Source organism: Nomascus leucogenys, chromosome 10 (assembly GCF_006542625.1).
Source record: "Nomascus leucogenys isolate Asia chromosome 10, Asia_NLE_v1, whole genome shotgun sequence".
Classification (NCBI taxonomy): Eukaryota; Metazoa; Chordata; class Mammalia; order Primates; family Hylobatidae; genus Nomascus; species Nomascus leucogenys.
The window spans coordinates 17,639,582-17,663,299 of record NC_044390.1 but is presented as its reverse complement, the minus strand read 5'-3'; the positions used below and the strand labels follow the sequence as shown (position 1 = coordinate 17,663,299).

Sequence of the window (23,718 nt, the reverse complement as noted above, 5' to 3'; positions counted from 1 at the left end):
ACCCAGCCCACAGTTTCCATTTCTATCTGCTCCCTTGTTAAAAAATAACTGACTATATCCCCATTTTCTTGAAAGTGTGTACACAGAGCACCACTGGAAGCCAAAACCTAGGCTTTATTACTCCACATATTATAAAGATGCTGTAAAATAAAATATTTGTAAGAACACTGATTCCTTCCCCCCAATAAATATTGAAAAAGATGGTATCAATAACCACAAAATTCATGCAAATATAAATACGAGATATCTCAAAGTCTTAGTGAATTTCTAAGCTTTAATAAACTCAGAAGTATAAATACTACACTTACAAAAACATCATTTTAAATGTTAATTACTTATATTGCTTTCTAACATGTTTTTCAATTTAAAGAATAAATTTTTAAGTTTTTGTTTCAGTCACTGCGGGTGGTTCATTTTGATGAAAATTTTAAAAATTAAATTTAAAAGTACTGTTCAAAACACAATTCTAAAAAGGGCAAAAAGAAATCAAAATTAGTTTTCAAATAATGTCTCTCTTTCACTTGTAAATATTTATGCTTCTGGAGTTACTAATGCCTTAAAATATCACTAAGACATTTGGAACACCTTGTTATTAATTCACTTTTTTCTTAAACATGTCCTTTTCTCCAATATAATCATATAATTTTTATTTTCATGGTAGGAAAATGTTTATTTTTCAGTTTGAATCTAGCAAACCTCAGCAGACAGATTTTGTAGCTGCCAATTAAAACATTGTTCAACAACTGCCCTGAGTAATAAACCAATCTTTGTCTCTTTCTACCATGCATTAAAGTGTATTTCTATTGGAATTCCTCTAACATATTCATCACCAAACTGTAACCCTGAGACTTCATTCAATGTATTTACATTTTATATGTTATCATTGCTGAGGGCCCAGCTTAAAATCCAGGTAAAGAAATAAGAAGTGAGGTTTCTTCCATAAAGAATATTGCAAAACTGAAATCAAAGGCACAATTTTACTTCTCAATCTGTGCAATAACTTGGTTTACAATTAAAGAATGATTTTAATTGTCAAACTTTTAAATTTTATTAAAATGTTTGGAGTAATGCATGCAATGAATTCCAGACCTACATAAATACACTGGCAGCTGTTGGTAATTTGCATTTTTATCAGTTTTGAAAGAGCACAACGTACTTCCTGCATCTTATTTTCAGAATTTGCATTTTTATCATCTTTGGCTATCCACTATATAGCATGGAGTACTTGAATATCTCATTCTTTGAATTTTCATTCTTGATTGTAAATCAGATGATGTCTGGCACTTTTTTTCTCATTTTTATCTTCTCTCAACCTCCAGGTTTACTTGCTCCCATTTCTTCTTGGCTCTAATAATAAAATACACAAAATATTTCAATTATTTTCTTGTTTAGTGCACTGATATTTTGTTCTTCTTTTGCTAATTACTTGCCATAAATCTAAAGGCAAAGAAAAACTAATCTTATTGTTTTAATTTATCAGTTTTCAAAATGCCATTCAAATAGTCCACTTCTTTTTGATGCTTACTATGTTTTGCATTTGGATGGAGGGGTGGAAAAGAATGGAAGTGACATTGTATATAAGGCTGTGCTATGGGACATGCAGAATGAACAGAACGAAGGCTCCATCATATGGAGACAAGCAACTTCACTCGCACCAGCAATATCCCTATTACAAAGGACATGTGGCCTCAAGAGAAGGTCACCAATGAGAATGACATCTCCAGTTGCCTTCAGCTTCTGCCCCTAATTCCCACAGACGTGTGCATTCTCCTGTGTTATTGCATTATCCCCACAGTATCCAACAACATTTTTCCAAAAGGCTTCTCCTGTCCATTTACACTTCTGTGGCCCTGGCTGCCAGTGCCCTAGAGGAACAGACTCATGGCAGCTTTTGTTTTCTGCCTCCTTTCTTCCAGCAGTCCATCTGTCCACTGGGAAATGTTGAAAATGCTGCTCTGTGACCTAGCAGGAATATGTGCAGGAAGAAACATAAGCTAATCTTTCTCTTCCTATGCTGGTGATGACAACAATTGGGAAGGATAAGCATTGTGAGGTTATGCATTTCCCAATCAAAAGAAAATAAGAAAACAAACTATTTCATTATAAAATCTAATTTCTTAAGTTCTCATTCTTCCTCTGCATGTAAATTTAGTCCAGTTCAGTGATTTATTTGGCATCTCACTTTTACATTTCAGTCACATTCAGATTTAAAATTTTTTCTCAGGGTTTTCTCTGTACCCCACCTCCCTGCTACTGATCCTAATTTCTGGAATTGGAACAGGAGAGAATGTTTGTGGCTGTGGGAGAGCTAGTAAGAGAACATAATTTCAACAGTCCTGACATGGGCGGGTCCTGTGCTGGGCTCTTATTTTTCTTTAATGGTGGCCTAGATACCCAGTCTAAGGTTTCTTGAAATTTAATGTGTGTCTTAATCACCTGGGAATGTTGTTAAAATGCAGATTCTGATTCAGCAGGTCTGAGATGGAGATTCTACATTTTTAAAAAGCTCCCAGGTGATGTCATTGCAGCTAGTCCTCGGACCATAGTTTAATTAACAAGGATTTGGTCAGTAGATGCTGGTTCAGTTTCTCCTTGGCTCTCTGACAGAAGCAATCTGTCGAGATTACAGCTGAATACTGACCCACCCCAATATGGCTCAACAAAAGCCTCTTTCTGGTGCTTATCCTTTTAATCCCGGCCAGAAGACTTCATTCGGACCCACTGGTCCTCTCTCCCATGAACTCTCCCCCACTTGAGGCTCACAGGAATGTGAGATGCCCTCCCACGCAACCTTAGCACTTGAAAAATCTCAAGAAGCTGTCTCCAGTCCTCTCATATTAGACGTGGCTTGTCTTCTCCCTAACCCAGATAGCACTGAAAAATTTCTCTTCAAAGCTTTTCTCCCTAGATTGCATCTGGGAACTGCAATGCAGCCGTACCTCGATGCACAGATTCAGTGTTAGATATAGATGGTACATGTATTATGTGCTGAAGTGACCCTTTCTTTCCTAAATTTCTCCTGTAATTCATGTTTAACTATCTGGGATGGGAGGGGAGAAGGCTATTGAAAGACAAGAGAAGTCATTAAGACGGGGATAAGGGAGGAGCACATCCCTTAATACTCCAAATATCACCTCACCCATAAGAGGACCATAGGAGACTAGTCCCAGCTACTCGGGAGGCTGAGGCAGGAGAATGGCGTGAACCCGGGAGGCGGAGCTTGCAGTGAGCAGAGATTGCGCCACTGCACTCCAGCCTGGGTGATAGAGCAAGACTCCGTCTCAAACAAAAAAAAAAAGAGGACCACAGGAGAAAAGGCTATAGAGCTCAACAATTTCAAGTTTCACCCAGGATTTTCATCAACTCTTCACCTCTTTCCCCACCCCCCAAATTCAGTGCTATCACATGTGAAAATTCACACAAAGTTAAGAGAAAGTATAATCAATTAAATAGCACTGCAGCAGGGTTCTCTTGCAGCACAATATGATTTAGGAAAGATGGGGGAACAATGGAAAACAGTGATCATCAGTATATAAACATATAACACACATCTGTGCCTTGAGTCACAGTTGTAGTCAGTAGGAGTTCCCTAACTGGAACTTTTTCTGAAATGTTCAGTTGTCTGAGAAGTAATTGAAAGCATTTTATCCCGTGTAGATTTCCAAACCTACTGAACCAGCCCAGGACAGTCGGGAAAAAGACACCAAGCTGTTTAGCAAAAGAAAAACCTGAGGTCAGGGATACAACAAACCTCTGCCCTGAGGAGATTCCAAGGAACCCCAGTCTCCCAGAGCACAGAGTTCCACAAGGAGGAGACCACAGTCCCTCAGAACCTGTTGGCTGAGAAATTTCATCTTGGATGTCCTGTCAGCCTATACCAGCCAATATTTGTCTATGGTAGATACAGCAAAGCTTTAATGTCTTGTGTTAAAATACAGTTTTACATATTTGCTTCGCAGCACAGCAAAAAAAAAAAAAAAATGCAGCTTAACATATTACATGATTGCTGCAATTACTGTTTGTTGTCCAGGAAAGAACTGTATAAAAACGTTTTTGGGTAACACATACAAATAGGCAAAGAGGAACACAGTAGAACAGTAAAATTAAATTACTAGTAGACAAGATATCTACTAAACTCCAAGTAATTAAGTGTGCATGTATATCTTGAAATTTTTATTTATCTTCATGTTTTCTAAAATACTCCTTGCACTTTAAAACTTACTCATTTTCAGAATTGCATGATACATTAAAACCACTTATAAATAGTTACCTGGATATATCTTTTCACTTTTTGAATATGTTTTTGAAAAAGGAATTTGTTTTCGCCATGCTGAATCATTATATGATGTTGACACATATTTGTCTGAGGGAAAAAAATCCGGAATTAAATATTTTATAACTTTAAAATCATATTCCAAGGGTGTTTCAAAGTTATAAACATCTCAGGGGTGAAGCTATTCTCTAAGTAATTCATTTTACCATTTCAAAGCTAAGGCATCAGGGATACAAGTGAGTTTATTAAGACATTTAAGTTATAAGTGAGCATGGTTACAGACTCTTAATTGGCTGTTCAATGCTTCAAATAAGGGTAAGCTACAGGAGAGTATGATATCTAAATGTAATAAAAATTTTCACTGCATCACTTCATCATAGTTTTGCATAAATTCTGCTAATGTTTATTAGAGCTTTTATTTAAAAACTGTGAAACTATGAGGTACAGCCCAAGTCCCATGTCCTTCCATGAAGTGACTTCCGTGGTCGCAGTAATTGGCATGATGCAATAGTGAACTCACTGCCCCAGATAGCCAAAGCATTTATAGCCTCACCTGGTCCTTAAATACTTATTTTTCTCTGACGTATCTACATTTCTACTACTATCTAACAATGTTATATTTGTGTTTTCAAATATTACTATGCAGCTGTGTTCTCAAAGCATGATCCATAATACCAATAATTTGCATTTCTCTTGTGTTGACATTTGCACTAATGGTGCAAAAGCAATATAGAGTATGAATTCTGGCACCTTCACACAAACCTAGACATTGGCAACTCTTCTAGTACTCATTGTACTTTTCACAGCCATCCAGTTGCAGTAAAACAATAACAACAATAACAATATCAATAAAATAATAGTAATAAATAAAATTAAAAGCAAGTTTCACCTGAGAATATGCTTATTTACAAATACACATCCATATATCATTCTATTTTAAAGCAAAAACAAAAATAATTTAAATAAGCTAATGTATATTTAAATTGTAAAAGAAATATATATACCTACTGTGTACCCATAAACTTTTTAAAAAATTTATTAAATTATAAAATAAACTAAGAAAGATATAGTCTTATGTCTCCATAAGTTCAAAATATTCAGAACTCCACTAACTAAACCGTGAACTTGGAGAAATACGAACATGAAATCATATAGAATTGAGCAGCATTTTGTTAAGTTTAGAGAACTGAAACCCAACTTCAAAAGAACAAAATCCATCTGAGACATAGGAAGAAAAAGAGATAAAGAGATTTGGTTCTCTTCTCCCCTGTAACCTTGTACTTCCTGACATACACTATGACTTTGCCTATTACATGATGAAATGATTTAGAAGCAATCTATCTATGGTGAGAGAGATGAGAGGTTGTCAAAAATATGGCAATTAATCCCCAAACCAACCCTTTCAGAAAATAATCATGAAGTCCTACAGAAAAGTCAAGGCACTAGCCTAACAGTGAAAATTGAACCATGCAGTTAGTGGAACAAGAAAATGTCAGCCATTCCAAAACAATCCTCCAGAGTGACATAAAGCTGTCCAGGAGGAACGAAGTGCAGTGCTCTGAGAAAAAAACTCTAGGGAGGTGCGATCTAAAGTCATCTGCACACAACATGAGTTTTCTTCCGTATCCTTTCAATCATGGCAGGACTGCACATGGAAGAAATCCTCTCACTAGTTTCTGTGGTGGTGATGGCCAGGGAAAAGAAGAGGGGAGTAGGTTGTAGTGAAGATTAGCCAAGCTATCAGGAAATTCCATGGGAATGCAAACCACAGACAAGAGTAAACCACATCAACGAACGACCTCACCTGGACTGAGGTTGGGTCTGGGTTCCTTGTTAACATGGACTTTATTGAAGGACCCATGCGTGGGCCTGCTGCAGGAAGGTGCATTCAGCGCGACAGTCCTGACAGCATCTCTTTGAACGTGGATATAGGATGCATTCTCAGCATTTCGATTTTTATTATTGCGGCGATAACTCATTTTATTTTGGGGACTTGGGGCCTGTACTGCTGTAAAGAAAGGGGGGAGGGAGTGAGGAATAAAACAGGCTGGTTTCACACCCATAAATAACATATTGCACTGTAAATACTTGATAGCATAATGGAAGCCAATAGAAACCAAAATAATTAAGTTTAGAGAAGTTGAGTTGACCCCTAAAGTAACATTTACGTCACATGACAGTAATTTGTTTTTCAGGTAGAAGATATATTTAATCTCTTTTAAAATTACAATTTAGAAATATCAAATATATGGACACCTTACCTCTCCACATTCCAGAGTTAGGAAAGTTCTTTGGTTCATCATAAATCCATTTTCTTTTTTTCACACCTTTAAAATGAGGCTTCTTCACTGGCTGGACATCATTCACTTAGAAAAGATACAAATTTTACAGTTTTTTAAGAGATGCTTTCATCTCTGAAATTACTGTAGGTGATAATTACAGACCTGTGCATTCACATGTCAAGCAAGAGGAAAAAATAAATGCACCATCCTAATACTTTAGTTTTTAGAACAAAAGGTGATTTATTTTTAAGTGCCAAAAAAATCTATCTTGGAAATAGATTGATGAAATAACTTTCCATAAGTAGCTTTCCTCAAAGAAAAACTTTCCTCTAAAGGAATGTGTGGATTCTTTTAAAGGAACATAAAATTGCATTCAAAATATAATTATAAATCTCATTATAACGCTATTGTTAAGTAGTTTTAGAACTCTTATTTTCAACATGAATCTTTTTGTACTCTTTTAGCCAAAACTACTACTTCCTAAGAAGTTGGATTAACGTAAAATACTTTCAGTGAATTTTACCTTATTATTTTAAGCTCTTAAGTTGGGTGTACAGATAGTTTGGTCAAGATTGAGCAATCAGAATTTAAAAGTTCTAAGAATATTAAATTTTTCACTTTGTATTTGTATATTTTTACATCAATATTTTATATGTATTCTCAATTTTTCAGGAATTTCTATGGTACATATCTCCAGAGAATCTTAAAACAATTTTGTAGAGGGGGCATTCTGTTACTTCACTGTGCAAGACTCCTGAAAATTCACAAGTGACCGCTGCACAGAGAAACTGAACATCAAGTGTACAGTGTAGACTACATTCGTTCTCTACAGTAAACTAATTAATCTTTTTGTGCCCTAACTTTCAGCTTAAGCTTTAAGCCCTCAATAAAGCTCTGATTCACTGTCTCCTCCTCAAACATCATGCCTCTGATCCACTCCCAAGCTCCCAGTGCAAGGACTTGGAATCCATATTTTTAACAAGTGCCACTAAACTGGGCTTCTTGAGGGCAAATCACAAGTATTCCCATCAGTGCCAGGCTGCGATCCAAGAATATTATAGGGGTTCAATAAATAAAACAAGGAACAGAAGGAAGAAGGGAAGGGATCAGCAAGATTCCCAAGTCTTGTTTTTTTTTTATACTTTAGGTTTTAGGGTACATGTGTACAATGTGCAGGTTTGTTACACGTGTATCCATGTGCCATGTTGGTTTGCTGCACCCATTAACTCGTCATTTAGCATTAGGTATATCTCCTAATGCTGTCGCTCCCCCCTCCCCCCACCCCACAACAGTCCCCAGAGTGTGATGTTCCCCTTCCTGTGTCCATGAGTTCTCATTGTTCAATTCCCACCTATGTGTGAGAGCATGCGGTGTTTGGTTTTTTGTCCTTGTGATAGTTTACTGAGAATGATGTTTTCCAGTTTCATCCATGTCCCTACAAAGGACATGAACTCATCATTTTTTATGGCTGCATAGTATTCCATGGTGTATATGTGCCACGTTTTCTTAATCCAGTCTATCATTGGTGGACATTTGGCTTGGTTCCAAGTCTTTGCTATTGTGAATAGTGCCACAATAAACATACGTGTGCATGTGTCTTTATAGCAGCATGATTTATAGTCCTTTGGGTATATACCCAGTAATGGGATGGCTGGGTCAAATGGTATTTCTAGTTCTAGATCCCTGAGGAATCGCCACACTGACTTCCACAATGGTTGAACTAGTTTACAGTCCCACCAACAGTGTAAAAGTGTTCCTATTTCTCCACATCCTCTCCAGCACCTGTTGTTTCCTGACTTTTTAATGATGGCCATTCAAACTGGTGTGAGATGGTATCTCATTGTGGTTTTGATTTGCATTTCTCTGATGGCCAGTGATGATGAGCATTTTTTCATGTGTTTTTTGGCTGCATAAATGTCTTCTTTTGAGAAGTGTCTGTTCATGTCCTTCGCCCACTTTTTGATGGGGTTGTTTGTTTTTTTCTTGTAAATTTGTTTGAGTTCATTGTAGATTCTGGATATTAGCCCTTTGTCAGATGAGTAGGTTGCAAAAATTTTCTCCCATTCTGTAGGTTGCCTGTTCACTCTGATGATAGTTTCTTTTGCTGTGCAGAAGCTCTTTAGTTTAATTAGATCCCATTTGTCAATTTTGGCTTTTGTTGCCATTGCTTTTGGTGTTTTAGACATGAAGTCCTTGCCCATGCCTATGCCCTGAATGGTATTGCCTAGGTTTTCTTCCAGGGTTTTTATGGTTTTAGGTCTAACATGTAAGTCTTTAATCCATCTTGAATTAATTTTTGTATAAGGTGTAAGGAAGGGATCCAGTTTCAGCTTTCTACATATGACTAGCCAGTTTTCCCAGCACCATTTATTAAATAGGGAATCCTTTCCCCATTGCTTGTTTTTGTCAGGTTTGTCGAAGATCCCATAGTTGTAGATATGCGGCATTATTTCTGAGGGCTCTGTTCTGTTCCATTGGTCGATGTCTCTGTTGTGGTACCAGTACCATGCTGTTTTGGTTACTGTAGCCTTGTAGTATAGTTTGAAGTCAGGTAGCGTGATGCCTCCAGCTTTGTTCTTTTGGCTTAGGATTGACTTGGTGATGCGGGCTCTTTTTTGGTTCCATATGAACTTTAAAGTAGTTTTTTCCAATTCTGTGAAGAAAGTCATTGGTAGCTTGATGGGGATGGCACTGAATCTATAAATTACCTTGGGCAGTGTGGCCATTTTCACGATATTGATTCTTCCAACCCATGAGCATGGAATGTTCTTCCATTTGTTTGTATCCTCTTTTATTTCATTGAGCAGTGGTTTGTAGTTCTCCTTGAAGAGGTCCTTCACATCCCTTGTAAGTTGGATTCCTAGGTATTTTATTCTCTTTGAAGCAATTGTGAATGGTAGTTCACTCATGATTTGGCTCTGTGTTTGTCTGTGATTGGTGTACAAGAATGCTTGTGATTTTTGTACATTGATTTTGTATCCTGAGACTTTCCTGAAGTTGCTAATCAGCTTAAGGAGATTTTGGGCTGAGACAATGGGGTTTTCTAGATATACAGTCATGTCATCTGCAAACAGGGACAATTTGACTTCCTCTTTTCCTAATTGAATACCCTTTATTTCCTTCTCCTGCCTGATTGCCCTGGCCAGAACTTCCAGCACTATGTTGAATAGGAGTGGTGAGAGAGGGCATCCCTGTCTTGTGCCAGTTTTCAAAGGGAATGCTTCCAGTTTTTGCCCATTCAGTGTGATATTGGCTGTGGGTTTGTCATAGATAGCTCTTATTATTTTGAGATACGTCCCATCAATACCTAATTTATTGAGAGTTTTTAGCATGAAGAGTTGTTGAATTTTGTCAAAGGCCTTTTCTGCATCTATTGAGATAGTCATGTGGTTTTTGTCTTTGGTTCTGTTTATATGCTGGATTACATTTATTGATTTGCGTATGTTGAACCAGCCTTGCATCCCAGGGATGAAGCCCACTTGATCATGGTGTATAAGCTTTTTGATGTGCTGCTGGATTCGGTTTGCCAGTATTTTATTGAGGATTTTTGCATCAATGTTCATCAAGGATATTGGTCTGAAATTCTCTTTTTTGGTTATGTCTCTGCCAGGCTTTGGTATCAGGACGATGCTGGCTTCATAAAATGTGTTAGGGAGGATTCCCTCTTTTTCTATCGATTGGAATAGTTTCAGAAGGAATGGTACCAGTTCCTCCTTGTACCTCTGGTAGAATTCGGCTGTGAATCGAAGATTCCCATGTCTTAACTGTATCAAGAGAAGTAGCTCACTGAACTGAATGTCAAGGAGAAGCCAAACTAATAAAAAATAATCCAAAACATAATAAAAAGCTGCCAATGTATTATTCCACTATGGGTGCAATTTAAAATGTTATGCTAGTGAATCTTCCAAAAAGGTAGTGTATTATTCATTTTAATACCAAAATTAAACTAGTGGGAGAACATATAATTTACTAGGACCTACATCACAGTTCACTGTCAGAGTTAGTAGAGGATATTGTCTTTAATTCTTAGTTCTGAATAATTTTTAAACCTTTTTTCTTTCTTTTTTAAAATTCTATTTTAAATAAGCAAAACAAATCCATGGTAAGACAAATATATCTAAGGCCAAAAAGTGATAGAGCTAATGTCTCACTTGAAGAGGGGTCCTCTCTGCACTTCATACTGATATTCTCAGTAGCATTTAATACATGCATTGTAGGTACTGGTCGAGTAGTTAGGGAACGCTTTGGATGAGGACTGTCCTTGTTATCTTTTAAAGCAAATTAAGAAAATAAAATGTGAATATTAGTTTTAAAAAAAGCATTTCAGTTGTTATTTCACTATTCAAACATTACATGATGGGAACACCTCTTTAAAATAATTTATATATTTATGAATTGTGAGAAAAGCATCATTAACATTCCCTAGTTGCCACATGGATTTCGAAATGTCACGAGTAACAAAACAAAACTCGGAAACTATAGCCATCATTTTCAATATGTAAATAGAAAATCGTGGCAGTATTTTTAATATTTCCATACAAAAGATTTAAAAGGTTTTGCATTTTTACATTGAATGGTCCCATTTAAATTGCGGTTCTGAAAATATTTTAAATTTAACAACTTTAACTTGCTATATGCTTTGGAGCAGGACTCCTTAGTAGAGCTTTCCATAATGATGAAAATATTCTAAATCTGTGCTGTTCAATATGGCAGCCACTAGCCTCCTGTGACTATTGAGCACATGGAATGTGGCTAATGCCAATGAAAAACTGAATTTTTTATTTTATTCAGCTTTAACTTAAATTTAAAGAGTCATACATAGCTGGTGGCTACCACATTAGTACAGCTTTAAGAGTTTCTTTGATGGACTGGGGAAAACCTTTCCATCTCTGAGTGAGAAAATGAGAGAAAGATTTACAATTTTCCACAAAAATAATTTGATCACAGGCAACCTTTCCTATGCTTGAGAATATTTAATGGTAGATAAAATGGGATTATATTTTTATTGAAAGTATGTGAAGCCCCCTAATTGCAGGACAGCTGTACTTTTAGTCTGCGACTGAGAGGCACTCAGTAGAGAGATACCAGCTGGTGGATTTTAAGTACAGTTAAGGGCAGTGTAAAACTCTAGAGGATGTATTTATCATATCTCTTGATTATTCACAGACTAGTGTTAGCAACAATTATAAAATACAAAAGTCTTTTTGAGATTAAACTCTTCACAATGTTCACAAGCAATGTTTTCTAACAAAATTCATTTATACTGATATTATAAATTAAAGGACTTGGTATTGCCATTTAAGAGAGCCAGTAACTTTAGAACTCGCAATACTAGAAATTATACAGTCCAACAGGCTACTGTTCAGGTAAGAAAACTAAAAAAATGGTCATACAATTAGGGACAGAGCCAGGACTGGACCCTTAGAGCTCTTGACTCCTATTCAGTGTATATTTTGATTTATTACCATTCCTCTTATATTGGTTTTTATAATAAGCAAGCCTATCTTTAACTTGTCCAGCCAAATTACAAATGAATCAAAATTATATAATAATTCATTACCTTTAGTATTTGAACATTTTGATATGGTGATTTCTTTCTCTTCAGTTAAAGCTTCACTTTCATCGACTCCAAGAAATATGACCCTCTGCGGAACATAACAGTCACCTCCTATGACAAAACCTTACTGTCAGTGGCAACAATGGCAGAAAGTGATACAAACTAGCTTTCAATACAGGAACATTTTCTACAATACCCCTTTTGTTCACTTTTCTTTGGACACTTCTCAGTGATACCATATCCATCTCCATATATTTATATGCTTAGATTACATGAATATTAATATATATGTATATGAATATGCAGTATGTAAACTTACATATAGATAATTGCAAGAAAATTCAGAGTCAACAAAATTTTCCTTAATGTATAATAATCTTTAGTCCCACCCTTTAGAGATACTTAGAGTAAATGTAATTTATCTTCCATATAACATCTTCAGATATATTAAAGCAGTTTCCATATTTCCCCAAGGACTTCTATTTCCCAGGATAAATATCCATAGTTGCTTTAAACGTTACATACAAAATTCCAAAATTCTTCACCATACAAATTACCTTTTCTTAACATATTTGTTTCAAATAACCTTATTTTAAAATGACACCCAAATGTGAACTAAGCTGTGGAGAAATCAGCAGAACTAGTAAAATAATACTTGCCATTCATGGAGTAATTTTCTAGGAATCTGACCCTTTACTGAGTACTTTAAATCACATTTAACTATCTTTCTATACTGCTTCTAATAATCCAATGTGACTTTACCGTTGCTGTTTGGTAGTGAAGACACATGCCTAAATTGTTGTAAAACATTGTGGCCAAAAAAACGCACTCTATTTTCCCCTCAAAAACACCATCATATTGGGTTTTTCCCAACTTAAAGAAAAGCCACTATTTAATGTTTTGCACCTAAATGTAAGAATGTATATTTATCATTGCTTGAAGTTACCCTGTAAATTTGGCTCATTGTTCCAACAAATTAACCTCCAGTTAACTGTAAATGTTATAAACATGTCTACATTCACCCAGTCATTCAATGCATTTGAACATATCATCCTTTATTCTACAAGTATTTACTGAGTGCACATAATGTGCCAGGCATTCTACTACAGAGGTTTATCTATAGTGATTGATTATATACAGTTCCTAGCCTCAAGGAGCTTACACAAAACCAGTGATAAAAATGTCAAAAAGATTTTTGGTTTCTACCATGACCAAAATGGCTTTTATTAGAATAACTTTCATCCCAAAAACAATTATAAAATACCAAAACAAACTGATTGGAAAACAACCCAGTGCATGTGACTGCAATGCCTGAGAGCAATGGAAGGACACAAAGTCAATTGTATGTTCACATTCACCCTGGCTTTTTTCCCTGAAGGAGTTACACTCCACACTCACTACAGATTTTTCCCTGAAAGCATGTCTAATTCATCACGTAAGGAAGTAACAGCAGAAAGTGACACCAAGGAGGTGAAAAAGAAAGAGCCAAAAGTCTGGGACTAATTGGCTTGAAATTGAGGGGGGAATGAAAAAGGAAGAACAACAAAGAAGTTCCTCTGAAATAGGCATAAAACTCCCTTTAAATTGTTATCTGACTCCCATACTTTTCAGGTACAGTGTGGAACCCTAGGAAATAAGCAAAAACAGCATCTGGGAGGCTAAAAACTGGTCAGAGATTTCAGCATCTACATGCTGCTTGGGAGGTAAAATTTGGCATTCAACCTTTGCCAGAGTAGAGGTATCTTGGTGAACATCCCATGTCTCAGTTGATAACCCAGTAAGGCAATGTTTTAGGGGTAAGGGTCTTATCCAAGGAATAAGGACTATACCTTCAAAGAAAGGAAAAATAATGTATCATCTACGGCATCATCCCTAATAAAGCCTAAAGCTAGTCCTGCACAGAATCAAGGTGGCCTGCTGATAGTCTAGCTGCCTGCCAGGAGAAAAGTTTCTCTGTGGAGAAATAACATCATTCACACACTATGTAATTTTTATCTATATTGTTCAGCATCAAATAAAATATTAGAAGGCATAGTAAGACAGGACAATTGAGCAAAAACCTGAGGAAAATGAAAGATACCCAAGCGTAATCAAACAGGAAGTTGCAAAAAATAACAGGAACATTATCAAAATAGAGAACTGATGGAGAATTTAAGGAGAAAATCAATAAGAAGGTCAAATAGAAATTCAGAATTTAAAATATGGATTAAAGAGCAGAGAGGAAGAGAATTAGTGAACAGGACAGTAGGTTGTCAGAAAGTATCCAGATTTATCTAGAGAAATAAATAAGAAAAAAAAGTTTAAAATGGGCTAGAGACTTAAAAATGCACCAGACAAAAGAGAAAGTCAAAATGGCCAATAAGTTTATGAAAAGGTGCTAACATTATGAGTCATCAGGGAAATACAAATTAAAACTACAGTGATGTACCACTTGCCACCCACCAGAAAGGCTAAAGTTAAAGGACTGAAAATACTAATTGTGGGAAGGATACAGAGCAAGCTAATCTCAAAGAAAAGGTATGCATATGGCCTTTAGAAGACATGTACAAGAATGTTAATAATAGTCCCAAACTGGAAATATTGTCCGTCAAATCCCAATATCAATACTCATGGTGCTTTCATGCCTTGTTTTTATGTTTGTTTGTTGTTTGCAAACGTATGCAGAGTGGTGAAAATTTTGAGTTGCTGGACCCGCACATTCCTAGCTGAGGTCTAACAATGGCAATGCTCAGCATTCTCATTTCAGTTCATACAGAGATGACCAGAGAATGGCTGGAGACAGGAGAGGGCAGCACAGCACGGTGGAAGAAGCTCTCGTTCTGGGGAGAGGTGGAAGGAGTTTGAGTCCCAGTTCTGAGGCTTGTTAGTGAGGCAACCTCAAGAGAGTCACTTAAGACTTCTGAACTTTGTTTTCTCTTTTGTAAAATAAGGAAAACAGAATATACCAGGATCAGTAATTTATATGATTTAAGGTTATAATCTCTATGAGATGTATGTATATGTGTGTGTGTACATAGTTCCCTGAGGAGCAATAGTTCAGTGTTTGCTAATTCAGTGTTCATGTCAACTTTATAGAACATAGCTACCAGGAATAACAAGAATCAATTGTGTGTGTATTTGTGTGTGTATCAACTGTGTGTGTATATATACTATATACATAGAGAAATGCCCATGTTTGTTTTTATATATACATACACATATACAGTATATGTCTTATATGTAGATATGTGTGTATATATGTGGTATATATCTATCTATCTATAGATATTTACAGATATTTACAGCAAAGTAAAAAAAAAAGATATTTACTGCTACAGTCAACAGCATGGATCAGTCTAATACAAAGAGCATTAAGTAAAAGAATCCAAACTAAAAGAGTTCAAACTGTATATTTCCACTTATATAAAGGTCAAAAAATGCAAAATTAGCCTATAGTAATAGCGACCAGAGTAGTGGTTACCACTGGGAGAAGACTATTGACTTGGAGAGAAGGAGCCATCTGGATTGCCATAAATATGGTTATATTGATAAATATACAAGTAAAATTTTAACAAGCTATTCACTTCAGATCTGTGACCTTTATTAAAGTGCAATAACACATTAAAATAATATTAAGACAAGACAATGCCTCAAGTACTTTTCTTGAAATGAATACTAATTCATTAATTATAATTTCAGTTTTGATCATCTTCATTTCAAAGATGTCTTATGAATATAGGAGCCTAAATATGTTTAGATATACCTATCATACACATATACCTAGAAGATTTTTTTATCTAGTGACACAGAGAACATTATGATGCCTGGAAAATCAATAAGCTTGACTATACCAGAATTTAGTATACCAGATAATGGAATTTTTTAAATATTGTTTTGGTATGGTTTTTCAACTAGTTCATTACTCTAACAATATTATTAATACTGGATAGGCTAATGACAGTATAATGACATTCTCACATTTTCTAACTCCCAACAAAGTAGGAAATATATTATTAATGTTACAAAGTGAAGGAAAGTTTATTTTTATATGAAACCATTAGTTTATCAATGGTTAAAAATAACCTTTTATTAACCAAAAAGTCTGATTTAATGATATTTCAATAAACTGTTCAATTAGGATTGCTCGGGTTAAGTGGATACCACTCATATAGGTTATATAGACAGTGTGAACTCCGTTGGAAGAAACTGCCAGTGTTTCTATTTTGTAGCTAAAACTTATTGCTTCAAGGCAATCAAACAATTACAGCTAGACTAAAACAATGACAGCTAGACTAAAACAGCTAGACTAAAACTGCTGCAGATATAAGAAAGGAGAAAAAATAATCAAATTACTTTAGCACCAAAAAAAAGGTGGTGGGGGGCACACAGAAGAAAATGGCTGACACCAGGACAGCAGAAAGTATCACCAATATGCCTAAGAGATACTGGTACTTACTGATACCTGCTCTCAACCTCCTTCCCATTCTTCACACACATTCTTCCCACCAGCCACACCTTTCAACCTCCCCACAAAGTCTCTATATATTTTCAAAACAAACGCTTGGAATTTTCAGTCAAGAGACAGATTTCCCAACATGTTTACGCTAAAAAGCAGTTCCAAAATATTTAAGCTATAATACACAGTTAGAGTGTGATGACAAATGATATATATTTGAATATAGCTCCTTTAAAGTAGACTTTAAGTCCACTGGGCTCGGTGGCTCATGCGTGTAATCCCAGCACTTTGGGAGGCCAAGGCGGGTGGATCACCTGAGGTCAGGAGTTTGAGACCAGCCTGACCAACATGGTGAAACCCCGTCTCTACTAAAAATACAAAAATTAGCCGGGTGTGGTGGCGCACACCTGTAGTGCCAGCTACTTAGGAGGCTAAGGCAGGAGAATAGCTTGAACTCGGGAGACGGAGGTTGCACTGAGCCGAGATCACGCCACTGCACTCCAGCCTAGGCAACAAAGTGAGTCTTCCGTCTCATAAATAAATAAACAGATAAATAAAAAGTAGACTTAATCAAATGATTTATTAAGTGCCTCCTTCATTTATAGCTCTGTTATAGTTTATTACAGCACCTACATAACACCTGAATTCATTACAGTCTGGAGTTGAGCCTACACACAGACACACACACACACACGTGTGCACACACACACACACGCACAGGTTTCTCATTAAATTATGGAAAATGGAATGTCTTACACACTGAACACAAATTCGCACAAGGTATTTGGCAGAGATTTTGGTCTCTGAAAGCAACTGATTTTGTGATATACCTCCAAACTCTTGTTTAAACATGACATGGACAAAAAAAGAAAATTAGTTGTAAAAGATAAAAATTCAGACTCATTTATTATGTGGTGATATATTCAGAGTCAATCAGTAATAAATTAACTCACCTCCATCTTCAAAAGCAGCAATGTCAGTCTTTGGTGTCCCATGCAATGATGTTTTTATTTCACCTTGCCTTTCATATTGGCTAAGTTTTGTCGGAACTGTAAGACTATCTCCTAGAAATAGGAAGAAAAAAAGTCACCCCAGAAATTATTAGATGCTTAAATAAGAAACTTATGATAGAATTCATGATGAGAGTAAAAAAGCTTTAAAGTTAATGCAAGTATTGTTTGCACAGTGATCTGATGAACATTAAATCAATAAATACATGAGTTTTAAATTCTGTGTCAACAAAGAAGTAAGCAAGTATATTCTCCTATTTGGATTATTTATTCAATGGCAATTAAAAATTGTAAGCAATCTAACACTATTGTATATACATAATATATCTAGTTTGATATGTTTCTCATATAAGGAATTTTATAATATTGCTTTTGATTTTATCTGTTCACCATGAACAATCAGATAAAAAGTATTAGAGTCACTATTGACTACAAAATGCTAATTACATTGATAATTAAATAATACTCTCAGCTTTCCTCATGCATTTCTGGATAATTTTCTTCTAAAATAAACTATTAAAAGCAAAATAAAAGAGACATGACAACCTAATGCAATGTGTGGTTCTGGATTGGATCCTAGACTAGGGGAAAAAATTTATTTTACTATAAAGCACATTAATGGCATAACTGGTAAAATTTGTGGGAAAAGAAGGTTGTAAATGATATTCTATCAGTGGTTAGTTTCTGATTTTTATATTTATACTACAGTTATGTAAAAGCAAAGAGATATCATGTCTGTAACTTATTATCTCAAACAATTCAGAAGATTATAATAACAATGTATATATTTAGGAGAGTGAAAATTCAAATGTGGTAAAATGCTAACGTTTGAAGGAAATCTAGGTGAAGGGTATATAGGAATTAACCGAAACTATTTAAAAATAAGCCTTTTAAAGCATAATATAAAGCAAAAGTACATATAATTGTCTTTATAATCTGCCATTTTTAATGTTCATTGCTAACTTGTTTTCTTCTTTTGTTTTTGTTTCCTTTTGTTTTTTCTCCTCTGAGTAGTGCGGGCCTGCAATCTGTCCTTCCCTATGTGGTTCCCAAGGTTTGCGGACTCTTCTCTGTCTGATGGTGTGTTGCTGCCACCTATCGCCACGTTTGAATAGTTCGCTACAAAACAGACGCATATCTTGCAGATGTTCATCCACAGTAAATCAGATTCTCCAAAGGTAAGCGCCATAAAACGCAGAGCCTTCGATTTGTTCTCCAGCATGGCCCCTGAAATAGTCTGGTCCACAGAAGGCTTTCATTCAATGACCAAATAATCTCTGTTCTGCCACTAGCGTCATTCTGTGACCTCTCTTTTGTTCTTCTTGGGCTAGGTTTACTTTTCTATTCAGAAAGAAAAATCTAGACCTCTTTCACAGCGGTATTTATTTCAAAGACAAATAAAATGGTAAAAGCAAATTATTTACAGCATTACCCCATGGAGTCTGTAGTGTCATTACGTGTTAATGAAGTCTATTCATTCTGTCACCTCTCTAGGATAACATAATCCCATTAATAGCAGCTTTGGGTCATCCAACACAAACACTTTCTTCTAGTGCTCAATTACGATGTATTATTTATCATTTTATTCTTCTGTACATCATACTAAATAATTCAGTCTATCACACCAAGTATCTCTTATAGATCACTATGAATGCTGCCTTTTCATTTCTTACCTTCTTGCAATTCACTGCCATTTTCCAAGGGCTTTTCTAACTCTTTTTCTGCTGTAGGGGTCATACTTTTTGATGATAAAATATCTGGAGGAGTATGAAATCTGTAGTATTCCCCTAATCAACCATAAGAAAAGTAATGGTTAGTATATTTATCACATCAAGTATTAGAAAATACAAAAATGTTTGATTTCTTACCAGATTTATAACACGTCTCCTTTATTGCTCTTTTTTCTTCAATTTCTTCAGGAGTCTTTGTCCATAAACTAGAAGCATCTATAGGATATATATTTTTAAATTAAATTGTCCCAACGCCAAATAATCTGAAAATTTATCAACCAGAAAGGAAAACCCCAAATACCGTTCTCATGGATAGATTACTTTTTTATATTTTTAAAATCAATAATTTTACATACTAGTAAATGCTTCAAATTGCTACATTTTAAGTATTGGAAACAATGTCAAGAGAAAACAAGGGGCTATGTATTATGTACTTTGAAATGAGATGCTGAATGTGTAGACTCAGTGTTGAGATGGTGTATGTTTATTTCGAGGTTGAGGTAGGCATGAGAGACATGGAGCTGCAGCACACAGAAACAGTAATAAATAGCTCAGTGTATTCCTAAGCACAGAAACTATGGTGGCCCATAGTCCATAGAAGGACATATTCCAGCACAAAGACAGACTGAGAGTTTTTCTTCATGTTTATCTTGTATATACACACTTTCTGGCACCACTGTGCTGGGTTGATATGGGAGGCAAAGGATGAACTAAAATGCAAAGACATGGGTCCTAAGCCTGTTCATACTCTTGTGAGGATGACTTAGAATAATGCAAATGACAGTGATTTATAGATTATTAACTACTACATAGTTCTCTATAACTTCCAGGATTAAACGTGAAACTGATATTAATACATATGTAAACAGATACACATGCACATCAATGTTTTAGAAACAGTTATAGACAAAAAAGATAGCTTATTAGTATCTCTATAAGCACCTGTAGATATATAAATATATATATATATACACATTTATATAGATATATATTTTATACTTTAAGTTCTGGGATACATGTGCAGAACGTGCAGGTTTGTTACATAGGTATACATGTGCCACGGTGGTTTGCTGCACCCATCAACCCATCATCTACATTAGGTATCTCTCCTAATGTTATCCCTCCCCTGGCCACCCACCCCCCAACAGGCCCTGGTGTGTGATGTTCCCCTCCCTGTGTCCATGTGTTCTCATTGTTCAACTCCCACCTATGAGTGAGAACATGCAGTGTTTGGTTTTCCATTCTTGTGTTAGTTTGCTGAGAATAATGGTTTCCAGCTTCATCCATGTCCCTGCAAAGGACATGAACTCATCCTTTCTTATGGCTGCATAGTATTCCATGGTGTATATGAAGCACCTATGTATACTTAAGCATCAGATCTGTCTCCCAGCCATCATATAACAAAAACTTTCCAATCCAAAAGATCATAAATATGTAGAACAAATTAGAACATAATTAATTAAATTTGTTTAATACAATTATAGTTATTTTCTCAGCAAAATCTGCCTTATATATTACATCATAAACCTTTATAGTTAAACACATATGTAGAAAATGTGAGGTTTTTGAATGTGCATTGTAAACCTGAAAAAGGGTCTACTAACCATTTTGTTCATCTACTTCCTCTTCTTCCTCAAAATTAGTTTTTAAAACTAATGGATGGTGGATGGGTCGTGATATATTTTCCTGAGGTTTCAGATGTTCCTGACTCTGGGTCTGGAGTAGAATTCCTTCCTGACTTTCTTTCTGTAGTGTGATATCTGCACAGAAAATGCAACATTTTAGTCTGTTCAAGATATATGTGATGATAAGTAGACTTAATAATCAATCATTGCCCTCCTAATTAACTATATATTATTTTAAAATGTGTACAATAATAATACATTAATGGATTGTGTTTCTACACACTAGCAATGATTAAACTGAAAATGAAATGAAAAATAATCCCACTTACAATAGCATCAAAGAGAAAAAATATTTAGGAATTAATTTTAGCATAAGATGTGCAAAATTTATATTCTGAAAAAGATTGTTAAAATAAGATAAAAATATTGTTGAAAGAAGTTTAAAAACTATTGAAATGGAAAGATATCCTTGTTTATGGATTGATTTGTGGTTGGTATGGCAATATTTTCCAAATTAATCTATAGGTATGATACAACTCTCATCAAAATCCCAATGGACTTATTTGCAAAAATTGAGAAGCTGATTCTACAATTTATATGGACATTACTACAAAACTAAAATAATCAAGACTATCTGGACTAGCATAAAAATAAAAGTAGATCTATGTATCATTGGAATAGGACTGCAAGACCAGAACTAAATCTTTATATGAATGAACTTATGCTCAAATGATTTTCAACAAGAGTACATAGACGATTCAATGGGGGAAAGAATAGTATTTTCAACAAATGTTGCTGGGACGACTAGATTGCCACATGCAAAGTAATTAAGTTGCACAACTTCATCACATTAGAACAAAAATTCATGCAAAGTGGATCTGCAAACAAAATGAAAGAGCTGAAGCTATAAAAGTCATAGAAGAACCCTTAGGTCATGCAAAGCTTTTTTAGATATGACACCAAAAGAAAAAGCAGTCAGTGAAAAATAGCCAGCCCCCTGGCAGATGGAGGTGAGCCATGATAGCACCGGCAAACAAGTCCCAGATTTTGCTGGAAAGCAGTTCCTAGCCCTCTCAGCCAGATAATGAAGAAACACTCAGAATCCCGAGGTGACGCAGAAAGAATAAATAAGATCCAGCCTGGGCAACATGGCAAAACCCTATCTCTACAAAAAATACAAAAATTAGCCAAGTGTGATAGTGCACACCTGTAGTCCCAGCTACTCAGGAGGCTGAGGTGGAAGCATCACTTGAGCCTGAGAAGTTAAGGCTGCATTTAGCCAAGATCATGCCACACTGCACTCTAGCCTGAGCAACAGAGCAAGACTCTGTTTCAAAACAAAAACAAAAACAAACAAAACCAAATGAGATGTCACTTTCATACTACAATGATTACAATGATTAATTTTTTTACTAAAAAGACAATAACAAGTGTTGACAAGGATGTGAAGAAACTGGAATTTTTGTACATTGCAGTTGGGAATGTAAAATGCTGCAGCTACTTTAGAAAACAATTTGGCCGTTCCTCAAAAGGTTAAACATGGAGTCATCATGTGTTCCATCTATTCCATTTTTAGCTACATACCAAGAGATATCAAAATATATGTCCATATTATACAAATGTAATCATTTGCACACAAATGTTTATATCAACATTATTTATAATAGTCAAAAAGTGGAAACAACCTAAATTTCCATTCTCTGATAAATGGATAAATAAAATGTGGCATATCCATAGAATGGAGTGCTATTTGGCTGTAAAAAGTAATAAAGTACTGCTGCATGTGAGAGCATGGATGAATTTTGAAAACATGCTAAGTGGAAAAAGTCATTCACAAAAAATATTATATTGTATGATTCCATTTATATAAGATATCAAAAATAGATATATTTATAAGAACAAGAAGTAAAGTAGTGACTGTGTAGGTTTTGGGAATTGGAAAAAAATGAGGAGTAACTGTTAATGAGTGTGAGTTTGTTTTTTGGAATGATCCAATGTTTTGTTGGAAAGAAATGAGGAGTAACTGTTAATGGGTGTGGATTTCCTTTTTAAAGTGATCCAATGTTCCAAAATGGAATATTGTTCTTTAATCTATTTTGAGTTAATTTTTGTTTATGATGTGATGCAGTTGTGCTACTTAATTACTTTGCATGTGGCTATCTAGTTGTCTTAGCACCATTTGTTGAAAATACTATTCTTCTCCCCATTGAATGGTCTATATACCCTTGTTGAAAATCAATTGAGCATAAACTGATTCATATAAAAGTTTATTTCTGGTCTTACAATCCTGTCTCAATGACATATAGATCAATTTTTATGCTAGTCCAAATAGTCTTGATTACTTCAGTTTTGTAGTAACTTGTAGATTTTGAAATAAGGAAGTGTAAGTCCTCCAAATTTGGTTTCCATTTTCCTGATTTTTTTTCACTAGTCTGGGTCCCTTAAATTTCCATATAAATTTTAGAATCAGCTTCTCAATTTCTGCAAATAAGTCCATTGGGATTTTGATAAGTTCTACATTGAACCTGTGGATCAATTTGCAGAATACTGGCATACCAACCACAAAGTCAATCTATGAACAAGGATATCTCTGTTTTTCAAGGTTTTCTTTAATTTCTTTCAACAATGTTTTGTAGTTTTCTGAATATAAACTTTGCACATCTTATGTTAAATTAATTCCTAAATATTTTTTCCTCTTTGATGCTATTGTAAGTGGGATTTTTTTCATTTCACTTTCAGTTTGTTCATTGCTACTGTAAAGAAACACAATCCATTACTGTATATTAGTACTGTATCCTGCAATGTT

At 35.3% G+C, this 23,718-nt stretch overlaps 1 protein-coding gene across 2 annotated transcripts in view; it reads right to left on the bottom strand.

The window, feature by feature from the left end:
• Positions 1 to 577: 577 nt before the first annotated feature.
• The window catches only part of C10H12orf50 (chromosome 10 C12orf50 homolog), a 50,982-nt gene continuing 27,841 nt past the window's right edge, over positions 578 to 23,718 (bottom strand). Inside the window, exons 4-13 of one of the 2 annotated variants that reach the window (XM_030821833.1) lie at positions 20,892 to 21,047; positions 19,426 to 19,503; positions 19,231 to 19,344; positions 17,501 to 17,611; positions 12,116 to 12,223; positions 10,707 to 10,823; positions 6,535 to 6,639; positions 6,078 to 6,281; positions 4,271 to 4,363; positions 1,170 to 1,347 (exon numbers count right to left, since the gene is read on the bottom strand). In XM_030821833.1, coding sequence (XP_030677693.1) covers positions 1,322 to 1,347; positions 4,271 to 4,363; positions 6,078 to 6,281; positions 6,535 to 6,639; positions 10,707 to 10,823; positions 12,116 to 12,223; positions 17,501 to 17,611; positions 19,231 to 19,344; positions 19,426 to 19,503; positions 20,892 to 21,047 — 1,112 coding nt within the window. In that variant the 3' untranslated portion in view covers positions 1,170 to 1,321. Of the gene's footprint in view, positions 1,348 to 4,270; positions 4,364 to 6,077; positions 6,282 to 6,534; positions 6,640 to 10,706; positions 10,824 to 12,115; positions 12,224 to 17,500; positions 17,612 to 19,230; positions 19,345 to 19,425; positions 19,504 to 20,891; positions 21,048 to 23,718 lie in introns of both variants that reach the window. The other variant, XM_030821834.1, reaches the window with a different exon arrangement.